Source organism: Purpureocillium takamizusanense, chromosome 4 (genome assembly GCF_022605165.1).
Source record: "Purpureocillium takamizusanense chromosome 4, complete sequence".
In the NCBI taxonomy this organism is placed as follows: Eukaryota; Fungi; Ascomycota; class Sordariomycetes; order Hypocreales; family Ophiocordycipitaceae; genus Purpureocillium; species Purpureocillium takamizusanense.
In genome coordinates, this window is record NC_063071.1 from 2,678,453 (window position 1) to 2,694,281 (window position 15,829).

Sequence of the window (15,829 nt, forward strand, 5' to 3'; positions counted from 1 at the left end):
AGAGAGAGAGAGAGAGAGAGAGACTGTATGTAGATTGAACAGCATGTCTCTTTTTTGTCTGTAGTTAGATCGACTACATATGGGCATGTTATCCATCATCCCATCATGCCCGTTTGTCAAACCTCCTCAAAATCACCACGTCCATGCAAGGCTTAAACAGAGCATCGAAATCGTCTCAAGATAATCATGCGAGCGGGCGACGACCATCAAGTACAATATCGTGACCTACGACCCAAGCTGTTCGCTTTGAGCTTCGCTCGGGCTATATATATAAAATCCCGGCGTTTGGTGTGCGCGTTTGTCACTTGTCGAGTCGTCACCCTCTCGCCCACGCCCGACAGAGAGCAAGCATGCATGCGTGCGCGGTCACGCTCCAACCAACCCCGTAACGACGCAGGTCTCTTTCTTATAACCAACGATCAATCTGAAACGCGACATCCAACTCAGGAGTCACAGAGTACAGTACTCGGTTATAACAGAGCCCAGAGGCGATTCACAATATTCCACTCCCGACGCAGACTCTCACCCGCAAAGCATCTTCACTCGGCTGCCGCCGCGGGCACCCCTTTGAGACACCGAATGCGGACGCGAACGCGCTGCACAGACGAGCAGTCACGCAGTCAGTCGCTCTGATCACGTATGAATGAGCTCGCTTCACCCGAAACCCTCGCTCATTGCCTGTCTCTCGTCACAGCCTGTCCGCACCTGACCGCGGGGCAATGTGGCCAGGCTTAGTCTGTAATTGGGACTGACTTGCTTGCTTCCTCTATTCCGCTGCACCAGCTGACATCCCCCCTTCTGTTCGCGGCTCCGAACTTGGCACACCACGGGCATGACACTTCGGTTTGCACCGGAGTGCATGCGAACCTCCTACAGGCAACCTGCTTCATCAGGCCCGGCACCTCTCCAACGCGGGCATAAATCCTGGCCATGGCATGTTCGTGCCGCGCAATTCACTGCCGCTGAGCGCGCGTTGCTGCCGCGGCAACAGCTGCTCTGCCCCGAGTCAATGGCACCAAATGCCTATTGTTCAGTCTCTCTTAAAACGGGCATATTCAACCACGCCCATTCACCTGTACTGATCCGAGCAAACGGCCCGCCAGCTGGCAGCATATAAGTTCGCCGAATGGCACCCTCTCCCGCATGGCAGAGGCTCATCTCTCAACAACTCCTCCGAATCCAAACCTGCCACAGTTTCACGCCACTTTCAGGCTCCATCTTGTCCACCAACTTTGACCCTTGCCATCAGCTGTTGGCGTCGCCTTGCTTAGAACCCAACAGGTCGGCTCGGCTCGCGCGGCGCGCAGCCAGGCTTTCAGCATGGAACGCCGGCAAGACCAGGGATCAAAGAATCGCAAAGGCCTCGTCGTGGACACGAGCGGCCTCTTTGCTGCAGGGCCTGCTTCGTCGGAAGGGTCTTCGGCGCGCTTCACGCCCAGTCCGTATGATCTGCGGTACTTTCCTCGAGGCGAAAGGCCTCGCACTCCGACTCAATACCACGACGATGTCGCCTTCAACTCGGCCAACGGCACGGCAGCAACTCAAGTCCATGACCTCACCCGCGGCGACTTGACGGAATCGTTTCCCCCATCCAACGAATCAGCCTGGCCACAAGTCCACCTTGTTCCGCGCGACCTTGCCCGTCTCAATCAACAGCTGGCCGATAGCACGTATGGCTCGTACGAGTCTCCCATTTCTCGAAAGTACGGCCACATCGGCAGCTCTTTTCTTCAGCACGAGCCAAGCCTGGCTACCTTGGACAAGGCAACAGACGACCTCGGCCGCGCCATCCAGTCTCCGCCATACGACCTGAAGCAGCGACAAGAACCACCCTTCTCGACATCGGTGTTCACGACCATGGAGCCAATACACACTGCTACCACCTCATCTCCTCTTGCCGCACCGTTCTGGCATCAGCGCTCAACATCTGTACCGAGAATTGGGCCTAGCAGTCTGCCAACCGGACTGTCAAGCGCGATGCAGAACTCTTGGGCCGCCGGAGACCCGTTTTCGTCTCCTCGGATGAGAAAATCTGGCGCATCATCTCTGGATCCGAGCATTGTTGAGAATGGCGGCGAGAGCCAGTCTTACATTGAGGACCCTGGGCAACAGGGCGCCTTCGACATGCAGCAGCTGCGTGTAGCACTCCCCGTGCTACCTGAATACCAGCAGGCTCAGGGACGCAACAGCAAAAGACACCACTTGTCCCACAGTTTGAGCCGATTGAGCAAAGAGTCTTCGTTTCCAAAGGTCAGTCGCAGTGCCTCTGCCACGCACCCCGCGCCCGTGCCTGCGGTTCCCACGGCGTACCCGTCAAGGGGCAGTCGGAGCCTTTCGGTACCCGGCTTTACCCCGATGCGGGCTTGCCTGACAGCAACCGAGGATGAGAATGCCCATGGACAGTCCGTTGCGCGGTCACTTCCGAGCAGCCAGGCGTGCTGCTCGTCGAAATTCTCCGTGCGGTACAAGGGCATGCACACAACTAAGAATGCCAGCAACGATACTCTGCCCGACAGACTGAACTGTTCCATCTGGATCACCAATCTTCCCCAAGACATCACGTACGCGGAGCTGCTCGAGAGCGTCGGATCCCGTGGCCGCATCTTCTGCTCCTTCATCAACAGCCCCGACGGGGTCAAGTTCCACACGGCCGCCGCCAAAGTCGTCTTTTTCAAGCCTGGCCCAGCGCAGAGGCTCCGTGACGAGGCAGCTCATCCGGGCTTCTACGTCCGCGGCCATCGAACGCGCATCACCTTGAACCGTATCAAGAGCAGCGAGGTGCCCGTGGCTGGACGTAACTGCCGCGTCCTCATCATCACCGGGCGAGATGACTTTGTCAACGAGCAGACGTTGCGCGAGTGGTTCGACAGACGTATTGTATGGCAGGGGGACGGGGTTATTGAGCTCATCCATGCGAGGGGCCGGACGGTGCTCGAGTGGCGATTCGGCTCGTACAGAAATCAGGCCGAGATGGCCAAGCTCGCGCTCGAGAAGGACCGCCCGGTGGGCTTGGAACATGTCGAGTTTGGGTTCGACCCGAATGAAGTCGGAGCTGATGACATGTCGTCGTACGCAATCGCGGCGGAGCGCATTCAAGGCAAGTACTGAGAGTTTGGTACGAATGTGATGGTGATTGAACGAGGGTTCGATACGATGAGGACCAAGTAGCTGGCGGTTTGCCGACTCTGTGTGCAGTGAGGAACTTTCGGACGTGCCAAAGTTGGTGGTTAGAGTGCCGCCGTTAGTGGCGTGTGGTTTGAGCCGGTAGCGTTGCCCCTGAATAAAGAAATGTTCCCCGATAATCAGTGAATTCATGACGGCGTTGACGCAAGCATCATTCCTCCAAGTCTCCCCAATATGTTTTGAGGTCTTCCGCCCGCCACTTTGTCCTCCACCCACTCTTGCGCTCGATTTTGTCAAGCAGTTCCAGGATGGCTCGGTGCTCTTCGGGGTGGCTCATGCACCGCCCTGCAACCCACAAAGGTTGAATGCCATTTGTCCACGCTCCGTGGTGCTCATTAGACATGCTGATGGCGCAAACTCTTCGCGCGTGCCAGAGGATGGTGCGTGGTCGGGGACTTAGTCTCACGCCTGGTGGCTGGTTCTGCAGCATGAGCAAGGCGGCTGTATGGTAGAGCTGGTTTCCAGATATGGCGGCAGGGTTGGAGAAAATGACTGTCGGGAACGGGGACTTGGCGGACGAGGGTATTGTCACGATGGGAAGCAGTGGAGGCGGGCGGGCGTCGTGCCACTCTGATACATAGCGCCAAAGCTTGTACCACCGCGTCCGAAATGAAGGATCAGATCGGTTTCCGACGTGCAACGCGGCCGTATCGGACAGAGGAGCAAGCAAGTCGAGCACCTGGGCAGTGAGGTAGACGGCATAGTTGGACCAGCTGGTGAAGTCTTGGACGGCTCGAAACCTGTGCACGTCCGAATCGAGGTCGTTATGACTGTTGCTCAGATTGGATGCCCAGTGCGACACGGGAATGAGCGTAGTAACGGAAGAGATTAGGCCGCCGCAGACGTCCATGCGGGCAAAGCACCAGAACAGGGCCTGGTCGACACCACCAACAAATCCATTTATGCCAACGGCTTCCATGAGGCTGGCGCAGCCGTCCAGATGACGCTGCCAGGCCTTGGGAGAGCAACTCATCATCTCAAGAACACAGAGAATCACGCACGAAGCAATGACGGCGGTGCTGCGCGAGGGAAGGTGTGGGAGAAGGTGGTGAATGGCCTGTTGATACAAAGCGAGAGATCGGTCAGTCGGCGAGGTATTCTCCTTGAGCTCCATCTGACGCGCAGAGAGCGCGAGAATGGCATAGCGCAAGTGATGGTGGTCAGGAGCCATGGTAGGAAGGATTTGCTGAAAATGGCGATCGTTGTCAAACTTGTCGAGCCAAGGAGACACCGTGTCGAACCAGTTCCGCCACAGGACACACTCATCCTCCTTGGACAGCAAGGAAGGCACCTCGACCACGGAGGCGGGCAGCTCCAGTGGACATTCTGGGACCTTGCCTTGATCTTGCGAGGAGCCATCATGGTCGTCGAGCTCGAGTCTCGGGGTCGCCTGGCGAGTCGGGGCATTCGACTTGACTTCGTGGATGAGATGACTGCGCAAAGTCGAATGCAGCTCGTGGTAGGCAGAGCCGGGGAGGAAGATGCCGTCCTCAGTAGAGCTTGTTCCGTCGGGAGTAATAACCTGGAGTTGCTGGTCCAAGTAATCGGGAACGTCGAGGCCGATAGGCAGGGGTGGCGACTGTTGCCCGCCTTGGCTGAAGTAAAGGAGGTTGGCGACGGCGCTCTCGGTCTGGCGCTGGGTACTTGGGGAGCCATTCGTCGCGGTCAGACAGGAATTGGTGTCTCGATCGAGAGAACGAGTTGGAAAAGGTGAGGCTTGGTCACAAGCAACGGGTGGAGTGACCAGAATGTGAGTATCTGCGTCCCCACGCCCATCCTGGCACTCTTCCGGCGAGATGCGGAGCTGGTCCGGCGGCGGCGACAGGACCTTGTAGCCGCGAATCACGTTGGACGTGACGTCAAGAATTTGATATCCTTTCGGAGGCCGCCTTCTCGTCCGAGCCATGGACGGGTGCGAGCCGTCGAGGCAGCGGGCGTTTTCGGCGCGAAAGGTGAGGCGGAGGCCCCATTCGCAGGGTTGGCCGCGACGGCAACAGGCGCCGCAAGAAGGGCGGCGCTCGTCGCACTTGCGCTTCTTGCGACGACACGCGAGGCATCCGGTGCGCGTACGAATTCGTTTGGCGGGCGCAGAGCCGGACGCGGACGGCGAGGAGTCCATACCGACGTCGCGACGTTGGCCACGGTGATAGTGATGCTGGAGAGTCTAGACAAAAGGGAAAGCGGGCGGTTACGGCAGGCGTAGCCGCTCCAGAGATCACGGCTTGCTGGCGCTTCCTTCCTGTTTTGGATACAGTGGGTGTAAGGAAGGAGTGGCACCCGCGCGTGCCTGCCTGCACCATCGGGGCTACACGTAAAGCCGTGATTTTGCTCGCGGAAAAATCGCCCTTGATACTTTAGTAGCATATCGATACTTGATTGTCAGGCAACGGTACGGACGAGATGTACATATTGGCTGTCAAGCCATACTCGGGAAAAGACAGGCGTGGAGGACATAAGACAGGCTGTAGATGCAGCGACATCGGCGGAAGCAGGTGAGGTGGCAATCTGACCGCAACCCAAACGGGAATGTCCAAGCGACCCTCCACAGCGACGAGCCAGGCTGCCAGATCATCAAATCATCACAAGGCCAACTGTTCGTCCTCGTCATCCTGCATTCCACCATCTGCTTCATTTCTTCCACTTGTACCACTTCTTGTCCTCCGTCTTGGTAACCCTCCTCTTCGCCTCTTGCTCCTGCTCCGCCATCCACGCCTGTAGCACCATCACTTTCCTCTCCATGTCTGCCTCGGACGGCATGCCGCCTCGCCCGCCGTCCCGCGCCGTCTCCTTGTCCGCCGATCCGACATAACCGCCGTCGGCGACGCCTAGCATCTGGCACAGGCCCTCCGCTTTGCCCATCAACCACGCGCCGTGCCGCAGCCCCTCGCGCCAGTGGGCGGGGAGGTTCGCATAGCCCAGGTATGCGCCAAGCAGCGCGCCGGCGAAGCAGGCGTTTGTGTCGGCGTCGCCGCCGAGCATGATGAGGTCCGTGATGAGCGGCTCAAACGTCGACGCGCGGGACGTGAGCGTACCGTTCGAGGTGCCGCGCATGGCGAGGCGGAGGAGATGCAGGCCCGAGCCGAGCGTCTTGTAGACGTAGCCCATCTTGCAGCTGTCGTCCAGCTCCAAGTCCTCGAGGTATGCAACCTTGATGTGCCTTTTCAGCTCCGCAGTGTCGAGACTCGGCTCGTCGTGCCTTTCTGGGTCGCTCTGCAGCGCCCGCTCCTGATACCTAGCGTACCAATTGATGGCCGTGTCAACCATGCTGTCAATGTCTGCCTCGGAACGCACCTCCTGCAATACCAGGCCACGCACGAGGGCGGTGCCAATAGCACAAGAGACGACGCAGCGAGGATCGACGTGCGTCACGCCTGAGAATGCGGCGGCAAGCTCAAATGTCTCCTCGACGCTCTTATCCAGACACACCAGCCCCAACGGATGCGTCCGCATCAGACTGCCGTTCGGTGCCGCATTATACTTGGTCGTGACCCAGTGCCGCCGCGCAGTACCCTCTGGGTCGTCGAGATACGTCTTTGTCCTCACGATGGCGCCCACCGTGCGTCCCAGGCCCAGCGGAAGCGTGTCGAGCGGGAGAAAGCCAAATTGCACCCACGTGTGCAGCCTTGCAGCAAGGTCCTTGGGGTCCAGCGCCTTGAGGTCGCCGTGCAAGCACGAGAGCAGGAGCAGCATCGTGTGGTCGGTGTCATCGGTCCAGTCGCCCGGCTGGTGCGGCCCTCGGTGCGAGTCCCTGCGGAAGGGCGTCGCCTGCGACGCGGGAGACAGGATGAACTTGCGCGACGGATACGCCGTTGTTGACATTTCGCCGGATAGAAACTCGGTGTAGAGACCGATGGCGTCGCCCAGCGCGGAGCCGACGAGGCAGCCGACGATGCTGTCGTGGAGGCCCGCCCTTGCCAGCCGTTGCGCACCGTCCTGTGATAGTTGCAGCTTGTCCATTGCGCTTCAAGTAGGTATGCAGTGATTGCTACGATGGTGATGCCCTGGGATATTATATGAGTTCTTGAGCTGGAGCCTGCCAAGGCAGCCACGAAGCGATGAATGAGCCTCTCCAGACGCTGGGCACACAGAGAGGTCAAGCATCGATCCACGCCGCTAAGCTCAGCCGCAGCAACATTTTGAGGCTAGAATGACCGTCTCAATGGTTTGGCACGATTCAAGGTTCGCACATTGATGATTCTTGTGTGATCGATTGCTATGGTGTGCGAGGGAGCGGCGGTGCCACGCCGTGTGAGGTCAGAGCTCGAGGTCACGATATCTCGCTCTTCCTATAACCGTTTTCATGTGCCAAGTGAAGGCAGACACGCGGCTAGCGTTTTGAAGCCCTCTGGTGACCCGAGTCTGCCTAGCAGCGACTCTGGTAGCCACTCGTCCTTGACATCGGGGCTTTCTGCGAGCAACTGGTCTGTCATGACCGTTCGTCCCAGCCGCCGAGGTCAGAGGATGTGCCGATGGCACTATGTCGAACTCGGAGTAAAGGGGGTCAGTCAGTCACCGCTTACACCAGGGGAATATCGTGTTGACGCGGATGTCGTATTCGACCCATCACTTCGCGAGGGGCCGGGACACTTGCTGCACGGCCGCCTCGCTCGAGTTCTAGAACGCCGTGCATGTGAGGCCCTGCTCATCTCATCACCACCATCAGCTCACCGGTCAGATTCTCCTACGGTTTCACAGCACATACATGTCTCCCGCGTTTCAATTCGACTCACCCGATTTGTAATATATTGGACGATTTGCCGGCAGCTCAAGGCAACATCCCCGGCCGCCGTGTGCCTGCGCTTGCGGAACGCGCCCCGTGCCGCCCCCCCCGCGCCAGCCTGTCAAGGCCGGCAACCGGGGATGGTATGTGCGTCTCCCTCCCAGCGCCTGCGTCTGCTACTGGAAGCCGGGGCAGGCGATGCAGGACCCGAGAGCGGCGCCCCTTGCGCCTCCGCTTCAGCCGCAATGTCGGGGACGCTGACTGGCCCCCACAACTGTGTCGTTACCTGTGGCATCGCAGATGCGGTGCGACGCAATAAAGGTCCTGTTGGTGGTGGCGTTGGTGATGGTGGCTCCGGCGGCCTTGTCGACTCTTGTCCATTCATGGTCTGGAGATGGTAGCACGTCCAGGGCACGCGACGCCGCGGCACGCCTCGACGACGGGCCTTTGCCATGGTATGGCCGAGGCCCCGGCCGCCTTTCGGAATGACGACCGTCTTGCCGGTGAGGCAGAAGACGGGTAGGACCGTGGTGGCGGCTGACAGTGTCTGGTGTGTTGCAGGGATCCGATGTAAGGGGCGCTCGGGATCGTGGACGATGGAGGGGACCATGACAGTCTTCAGGCAGGTACGCGACGAATCATGATTGAGTCGCGATGGAGCTCTTCGTATTAGAGTATGGGCTTTCAAGTTGAGTTGTACGGGTCAGATTAAGGGTCAATGACTGAAGAGAGAACATCTGAGGAGATGAGCATGGCCCCAGTTCACGGCTCAGCAACGTTTCAGCAACATGAAGATTCGAACGTTCCTTCGTTTCCTAACCAAGTAATAGTCGGATCCGCAGGTCCAAGACCAACCCCAATCTCACGAGCACACTTTCTTTTTTTGTTCTACCTGCTCGGCTGCGACGGCAATTGGAGGCATCGCGAGTTGCGTACAGGGATAGTGTGGCACGCATCGTTCAGGCACGGTGCGACTTGAGTAAGATTGAAACGCTAGTATTTAGATATAAGGATACTCGTAACTAGACCTGCACGAAGGCTTAGGACCTGCATGTTTCTCCTGGCAGAGTACAACGCTGTGTTGGCTGCAGCATATACTAGGTGGCGTAGCTCAGCCGCATGGAAGAAAAGGGGCAGCGTTAGATAGCATGACGGCAAGCCAGCTACTTCATTCAAGACTCTACTCCGTACGCTATTAAGTACCACATAATTAGTACAAAAGCTTTCCGAGCGAGATTCGGAATCTTCAGCGCTGCGTCTCCTTTTTTCCCCCACAGCTCCTGTTTCGCGCATCGCATTCGCGCCCGTTGCAGTAGCACCGTTCCCTCCTCTTGATGGCCAAAATGGACTTAACGCACGAGATCCCGCTTGAGACTGTTGACTCCGGAGTCGCAAGCACACCTCCTCCGCCTGCACAAGCTGCCAGCATGGATGCCGACAATCATTCAGACTATCCGAACTTCGACCTATCCGCATATGAACAGGATTTCTGGGACCGCGAAAGTATTCTCAGAGAGACTACGGCTTACCAAGCATTCGCTGTAACTAACATATCCCGGGCCATTACAGTCCGGGATCTCCCAAATCTGGACGATGTGACCTTGCACGGCATTTCTGCGGCACGCCAAGCACAATTGTGGGCTCAAGAGGTCTCGCGACTGATGGACTTGAACGAAGCTGAATCTACGAGTCTGTTCCGCCCAGCGACTGTACGAGGAAGTGAGGTCTTTGCCAACTATTCAGAGGCCCTCGAGACCATGTCGAGCTTCACTGGCCGTATGTGGGACGCCATGAATGTGATCGTGTGCGATTCGCAAGCTGCACTCGCCAACAAATACGAGGAGCTCTACAATCACGAAATAGGGTTACGAAGCCTGAATCACCTTGAGTCTATGGAAACCCAAGCTACAGAGCCCATTGCCCACTGTGTCGCGGAGGACCCTTTCCTCCAGGAGGATTATGACGCCTTCATTGACTATTGCATTTCAGCAATTGCGACCTTGGTGTTTGTTATCTTTCGTGATGTTTATGACGGACGGCCCGCGCATTTTATCTCGGAGCTGGCGAAGATATCGACCAAACTGAAAGTCGTGTCGGTGAATCCGCTTCTTTGTGCCCGAACCTCGCTCAAAAACGGCAGAGAATGTGTCGACATCGATTTGCAACATGACAGGATCAATTCCAATGAAGCTATCATTGACGCCGACGAAGAATCTCTATTGCCGATGCTTTCTGCACGGCATAGGGGGAGAGTTTCCCGTACAGCTAAGTGGCAAACACTACGGATGGCCATCGAGGCACAATACTACTTGCACACGACGCTATACCAGTACACCATTCTTGAGCTATTACGCATTGTGCTCTTTTCTTTGCGCCCACCAAAATATACCAGCAGATGGGAACAATACACTGCCTCTGCAGCTGTATACAGGACGACATTTGCTCGTACGCCAACGATGATATTCCAGGACGGGCATCGAAACTTCACTGGTTCGTCGGACAGTGTCATGGTATACTACGCCTGCGGCGCAATTTTAATGGTTAGAAAGTTGTTTGATGAACTAAAACGCCAAGAAAGCAATCATGAGAGACTCGGTACGCGAGGGGCCGGCGCCGCGGACGCATCTACATCAAGTCGCGTCCAGACCAACGGAGACTCAAACCAAAGCACATCGGCAATGCAACAACCTGGCTTTGTCAGATGTCCGAGATCATACTACATACAAGTCCTGATTAAAGACAATCACGATATCTATCGCAAGGACTGCGCTCCAATCCCTAGTCGAACACCGCTTCAATCTATTTGCGACGTCATCAGTGTTTTCGTCCCTCTCATGCTTTCTCAGCCCCGAGCCGCGCGCACCCTTGCCGAGTGCATCAGATCGACTGGAAAACATGAGATTGATAATGTATATTACAATTCTGTGTCCAAATGGGACAGTGCTGTCGTGGAAATCTGCCTCAGCTGGCACCCGAAAGAAAACTTACATGAATTCAAACTTAGCCGCCTGGACTCCTATTTCAACATCCAAAAGGCCGTCCAACACACCCATGAGCTGGAAGCAGCGAGTTCTAGAATGAGTACGTGGATCATACAGGAGAAAGGAGTTATGGTGAACTGCAAAATATATGTTGCAGCGCTCATGCTTCTGTGCTCCTCGCTCGTGGGTGGGGGCATCGTCATGGGACTCACTGTCGGCACGCGCATCTCAGGCGTCGATCCCTTCAATTTAGCGTCTTTTTCATGGATTCTTGCCGCTTTTGTCATGCTAATCGGAAAGAGTGTACGTGTTAGGTCGTGGTATTGGAATGATTTTGTGCACGGGCGTGTGTTGTGTCAGAGTCTCTCCGAGCTGTCATCGGTGACCCGGATCAACGCCCAGCATATCTTCATCAGGCTTTTCGAGGACGAGCAGTTTTCCTTCTTGCAGACTCGCGGACCTCATAATATTTTGTTCATGCGCAAGTCGGATGACGGTTTCGCAATCGATGTGCCAGTAGCACTGAGGACCATGATGAGCTGTGGGCTGTTCATGGTATATGTGTGGAAGCAGCCGTACGGCACGGCATTTATTTGCCTAGACCTACGACGAGGAACGGATTTCAACATGGTGCCGGAGTCTTCAATTTATGAAGCAGACCATGCCAGCAGGGAGCTCATCATCTCTGAGACTCCCTATTCCAGTTGCGAGGAGAGCCCGAACCGTCTCCACACCGGACGGATACATTGGTCAAAGGCAATCGGAATCTGTTTCAACAAAAGAGAGTATTTCGGATAATAGACCAGGTGTAGACAGGCAGCGAACAAAACTCAATGGTGCAATAGATGAGCATGTGAGCTGGGCGTACTATCCATGATACGAACCTCATGTTCCCAATATGACACCTTCGGAGAGACCTAAATTAACCCTAGGTGATTCAAAAGCTATCGTCAGGCCGGGACTTCAGCATCACGTGTATATCCGTCCAGGACAGTTGGGATAAGTTCGAGTGGCGTATAGTACTTTAGCGGCTCGTGGTGAGGCGCTTGAAATTGCCTCTTTCGGAATTCAGTATGACTTCGCGCCACCCAGTCATTCCCGGAATGCCTAATGGATCGATCAGGGAAATCAACCATGGCCTTACGTGACTATAACTAGATAGTAGAGGAGCAGCACGGCTTCAAAACCCTTCTTAACACTAACTAAGTATTAATTATCTTTTTAACTAACCATTCAAGATTCTAAGGTGTGTTTTAACATCCTCTTCGCAGATTTGAAGTTTCTATGTCTCGTACAGCATAACAATGGGGCCCACTGGCGTGAATGCGGAGTCGCAGGACGGCCTCATAGATGTCAAGAAAGATATCAACCGATTCAGCAAGGAGCATGACAAGGTGATAGACTTGGTTCTGCGTCAGTTCCGGTGCCTCATTGCCGACCTGTGCCAGCAGTTCAATGGCGGTCACCCCGGGTACGTGACTCTCAGGCCTCACTGGTCATGTATACCAAAATCCTGACCGTTCCAGGAGCGCCATGGGCATGGCGGCCATTGGCATTGCCCTCTGGAAATACGCCATGAAGTACTCTCCCCGCAACCCCGACTTCTTCAACCGCGATCGTTTCGTACTCTCCAACGGCCACACGTGCCTCTTCCAATACACATTCCTGCACCTCACCGGCTACCCGGCCACGACCCTCGACCAGCTCAAGTCGTACCACTCTTCCCGCAGCGACTCACTCTGCCCCGGCCACCCGGAGATTGAGCACCCGGGTATCGAGGTCACGACGGGACCCCTTGGCCAGGGTCTCGCGAACGCGGTCGGTCTGGCCATGGCGACGAAGAATCTCGCCGCTACGTACAACCGGCCGGAGTCGGGACTTAGCCTCGTCGACAATACGACATGGTGCATGATTGGCGATGCGTGTCTGCAGGAGGGCGTCGCTCTCGAGGCGATCCAACTTGCTGGCCATTGGAGGCTGAATAACCTTGTTGTCATCTACGATAATAACCAGATTACCTGCGACGGGAGCGTCGATCTGTGCAACACAGAGGACGTGGATGCGAAAATGCGGGCATGTGGATGGGACGTACTCAACGTTGAAGATGGATGCTACGATGTCGAAGGTATCGTCAACGCGCTGCTCACGGCCAAGGCCTCGGCGAAGAAGCCTACTTTCATCAACGTTCGCACAGTAATTGGCATTGGGAGCAAGGTCGCGGGTGACGCCAAAGCCCACGGCGCGGCGTACGGAGCAGAAGACGTCAGGAGCATCAAGCAGGCCTTTGGCATGAACCCGGACGAGCACTTTGTCCTTCACGACGAAGTGTATGGCTTCTTCCGCGAGATGATACCAAGGGGCGAGGAACTGGAACGGGATTGGGAAAAAATGGTTACAGAATACGCCAAGGAATATCCGGATCTTCACGCCGAGTTCATGGCGAGAGTGGAGGGGCGCTTCACGCAAGACTGGACAACGCTCATCCCGCGCAAGGAGGACTTCCCTACATCGCCGACACCAACACGAAAGTCGTCTGGCCTCGTGTGCAATCCCCTTGCGGAGAGCCTGCCCAGCTTCATGGTCGGAACAGCGGATCTGTCGCCCTCTGTCAATATGATTTGGAAAGGCAAGGTCGACTTTCAGCATGTAGGCCATGTCCCTGGGCACACACAAACACGAATTGCCAGCAGAAATACTGACGGCGCAACAGCCCGGCCTGCAAACATCTTGCGGCATCAATGGCGACTATGCTGGCAGATATATACACTGGGGAGTTCGCGAACATGCCATGGCGTCCATCTCCAACGGCTTAGCTGCCTTTAACAAAGGCACCTTTCTGCCCGTTACATCCAGCTTCTTCATGTTCTACATCGTAAGGATTCCCCCTTAGTGTTAACCAAGATAAAGCGTACCAGGATCTGATATTGGGATTAGTACGCCGCCCCAGGCGTTCGCATGGGCGCCCTCCAACGCCTCCAAGCCATCCACATAGCGACGCACGACTCCATCGGCACCGGCGAAGACGGGCCGACACACCAACCCATTGAGCTCGCCGTGCTCTATCGCGCCATGCCCAACGTACTTTACATCCGCCCCTGTGACTCGGAAGAGGTCGCCGGCGCGTATACAGCCGCCCTCGGCGCTCGGGACACGCCGTCCATCATCTCCCTCTCCCGCCAGGCCGTGGAACAGTACCCGCAGCACTCGAGCCGCGACGGCGTGCAGCGCGGCGCCTACATCTTCATCGAAGAGGACGAGACCAACGGCGGCGCAGACGTGACTCTCATCGGCGTCGGCGCGGAAATGTGCTTCGCCGTCAAGACGCGGGAGGTGCTCCGCCAAAGATTCGGCATCAGGGCACGCGTCGTATCGTTCCCGTGCCAGCGCCTCTTCGACGCCCAGCCCGTCGAGTACAAGCGCCAGACGCTGCAGTACAGGAGCAACGCACCGCGGGTCGTCATCGAGGCGTACGCCGTCAACGGGTGGGAGCGCTATGCCGACGCGGGGTTCACGATGTCGACGTTTGGAAAGAGTCTGCCTGGCAAGGATGCGTACAAGTGCTTTGGCTTCGACGAGGACGTTATTGCGCCCGAAGTGGCGAAACTGGTAGAGCTCGTGAGGAGAGACGGGGTGGAAAGCTTGCGAGGAGAGTTTCGCGACCTGAACCCTGTGCGACACCCCCATTGACTACTTCGTAGCATACCTTGAGGCCATCACCATCCTCATAACAAGGAGACGCATGAATATATCTTCGGCCATATATATAGAAACAAGCACGTGCCACGTATACATCTGGTACCGGAGTACATGTAATACAATCTCCCCGGGTATCGTATGCAAAACACTAAACCAGTGCTACATAAAGCATTCAAATCAAAAACGCCTGCTCAACTCCCGTCTCATCGCCGAGTCAAGCCCCTGGTGAGTCTATGATGCTGCTCCAAACCCGGCAGCGACGTCGCCCCCTCGTAGGCCAATTCCGCGATCTGCTCCAACCAACGATTCCCCAGGAGGACCACCAGCACCGGCCACTGCCTCGCCACCGCGTGCGACAGCTCCTGGCCCGTCTGGCGGACGCCCTCCGTCATGCTCTCGCCCAACCGCCCGACCTCGCGGATGATGTAGCGCGCAGCCTGCCCGGCCTGCTCTCGCGCCGTCGTCGACACCTCGCCCCCCTGAACCGACTGAACCGCGGTAGACGCCGCGGTGGTGGCGGCGGCGGTGGCAGCGGTGCCGACGCGCTGCGCTTGGCCCGGGAGGCTCCTCAGGGCGCGGATGACGGGCGCCGCGCGGGGGTACTCGATTTCGAACCGGTACATCTCGTGCAGCAGCGGCCGTTCGAAGGGCACCTCGTAGTCGAACGGGCCGTTTTCCCAGTCCAGACTCGACGTCGATGACCACACGTACTCGACGCCGGCGTCATCGAACTCGCACGGCGCCTCGCCGGTGGCGTCGGCCTCGGTGGTCGCCACTCCTTTTGCTTTACGGCCGTCGTCAGTCTCCGATGGGGGTTGGGCGCCGCCCGTACCTTGTTGGACGGGTCGAGGGGAGTCCGTCAACACCCACGCCTCGGACCCATCGGAGCCGCAACCCACCGAGTCGTCGCTCAGTGGTATCGAGACGAACTCCGGGGACACTTGCTGGGCGCTCCTGGGCTGCTCTGGGGACCCGGGGAGTGGGAGACTGTGGTCTGGCCGGGGAGTGTCCTCGCGGAAAAGGCCGTCTTGAGTGGCCAACGGCGTCAGTAGCAGCACATACACACACACACTACCTAGTCTATACGTCATATGAAAAGAAAACAGAAAGAAAAAGGAACGTACCTATTTGTGAAGAAGCAGAGACCGCATCGCTGGGAGAGCCAGTAGACATGGTGTCAGTTGCTCAGGGCAAGTACACCAAGCGAGAGAAGGAAGACTCCTCGGCACAAGGGCCATTATATACCTGA

General features: G+C 56.9%; 5 protein-coding genes across 5 annotated transcripts; 2 read left to right on the forward strand and 3 right to left on the reverse strand.

Moving 5' to 3' along the window:
• Positions 1-1,320: 1,320 nt before the first annotated feature.
• Positions 1,321-3,108, forward strand: JDV02_005465 (uncharacterized protein; the record flags this gene model as incomplete). The annotated part of the gene is made up of 1 exon (XM_047986769.1): positions 1,321-3,108. The coding sequence occupies one exon, from the start codon at positions 1,321-1,323 to the stop codon at positions 3,106-3,108; it is 1,788 nt and encodes a 595-aa protein (XP_047842752.1).
• Positions 3,109-3,331: 223 nt separating this feature from the next.
• On the reverse strand, positions 3,332-5,323 carry JDV02_005466 (uncharacterized protein). The gene has a single exon (XM_047986770.1). The coding sequence runs from the start codon at positions 5,300-5,302 to the stop codon at positions 3,335-3,337; it is 1,968 nt and encodes a 655-aa protein (XP_047842753.1). The 5' UTR covers positions 5,303-5,323; the 3' UTR covers positions 3,332-3,334.
• A 488-nt stretch (positions 5,324-5,811) lies between these two features.
• Positions 5,812-7,140, reverse strand: JDV02_005467 (uncharacterized protein; the record flags this gene model as incomplete). The annotated part of the gene is made up of 1 exon (XM_047986771.1): positions 5,812-7,140. The coding sequence occupies one exon, from the start codon at positions 7,138-7,140 to the stop codon at positions 5,812-5,814; it is 1,329 nt and encodes a 442-aa protein (XP_047842754.1).
• Positions 7,141-12,188: 5,048 nt separating this feature from the next.
• Positions 12,189-14,571, forward strand: JDV02_005468 (Formaldehyde transketolase; the record flags this gene model as incomplete). Its single annotated transcript, XM_047986772.1, has 4 exons — positions 12,189-12,355; positions 12,411-13,530; positions 13,595-13,756; positions 13,819-14,571. The coding sequence occupies 4 exons, from the start codon at positions 12,189-12,191 to the stop codon at positions 14,569-14,571; spliced, it is 2,202 nt and encodes a 733-aa protein (XP_047842755.1).
• Positions 14,572-14,783: 212 nt separating this feature from the next.
• JDV02_005469 (uncharacterized protein) lies at positions 14,784-15,753 on the reverse strand (the record flags this gene model as incomplete). The annotated part of the gene is made up of 2 exons (XM_047986773.1): positions 14,784-15,607; positions 15,705-15,753. 2 exons carry the CDS (start codon positions 15,751-15,753, stop codon positions 14,784-14,786), a joined length of 873 nt encoding a protein of 290 aa, XP_047842756.1.
• Between the last annotated feature and the right edge of the window lie 76 nt (positions 15,754-15,829).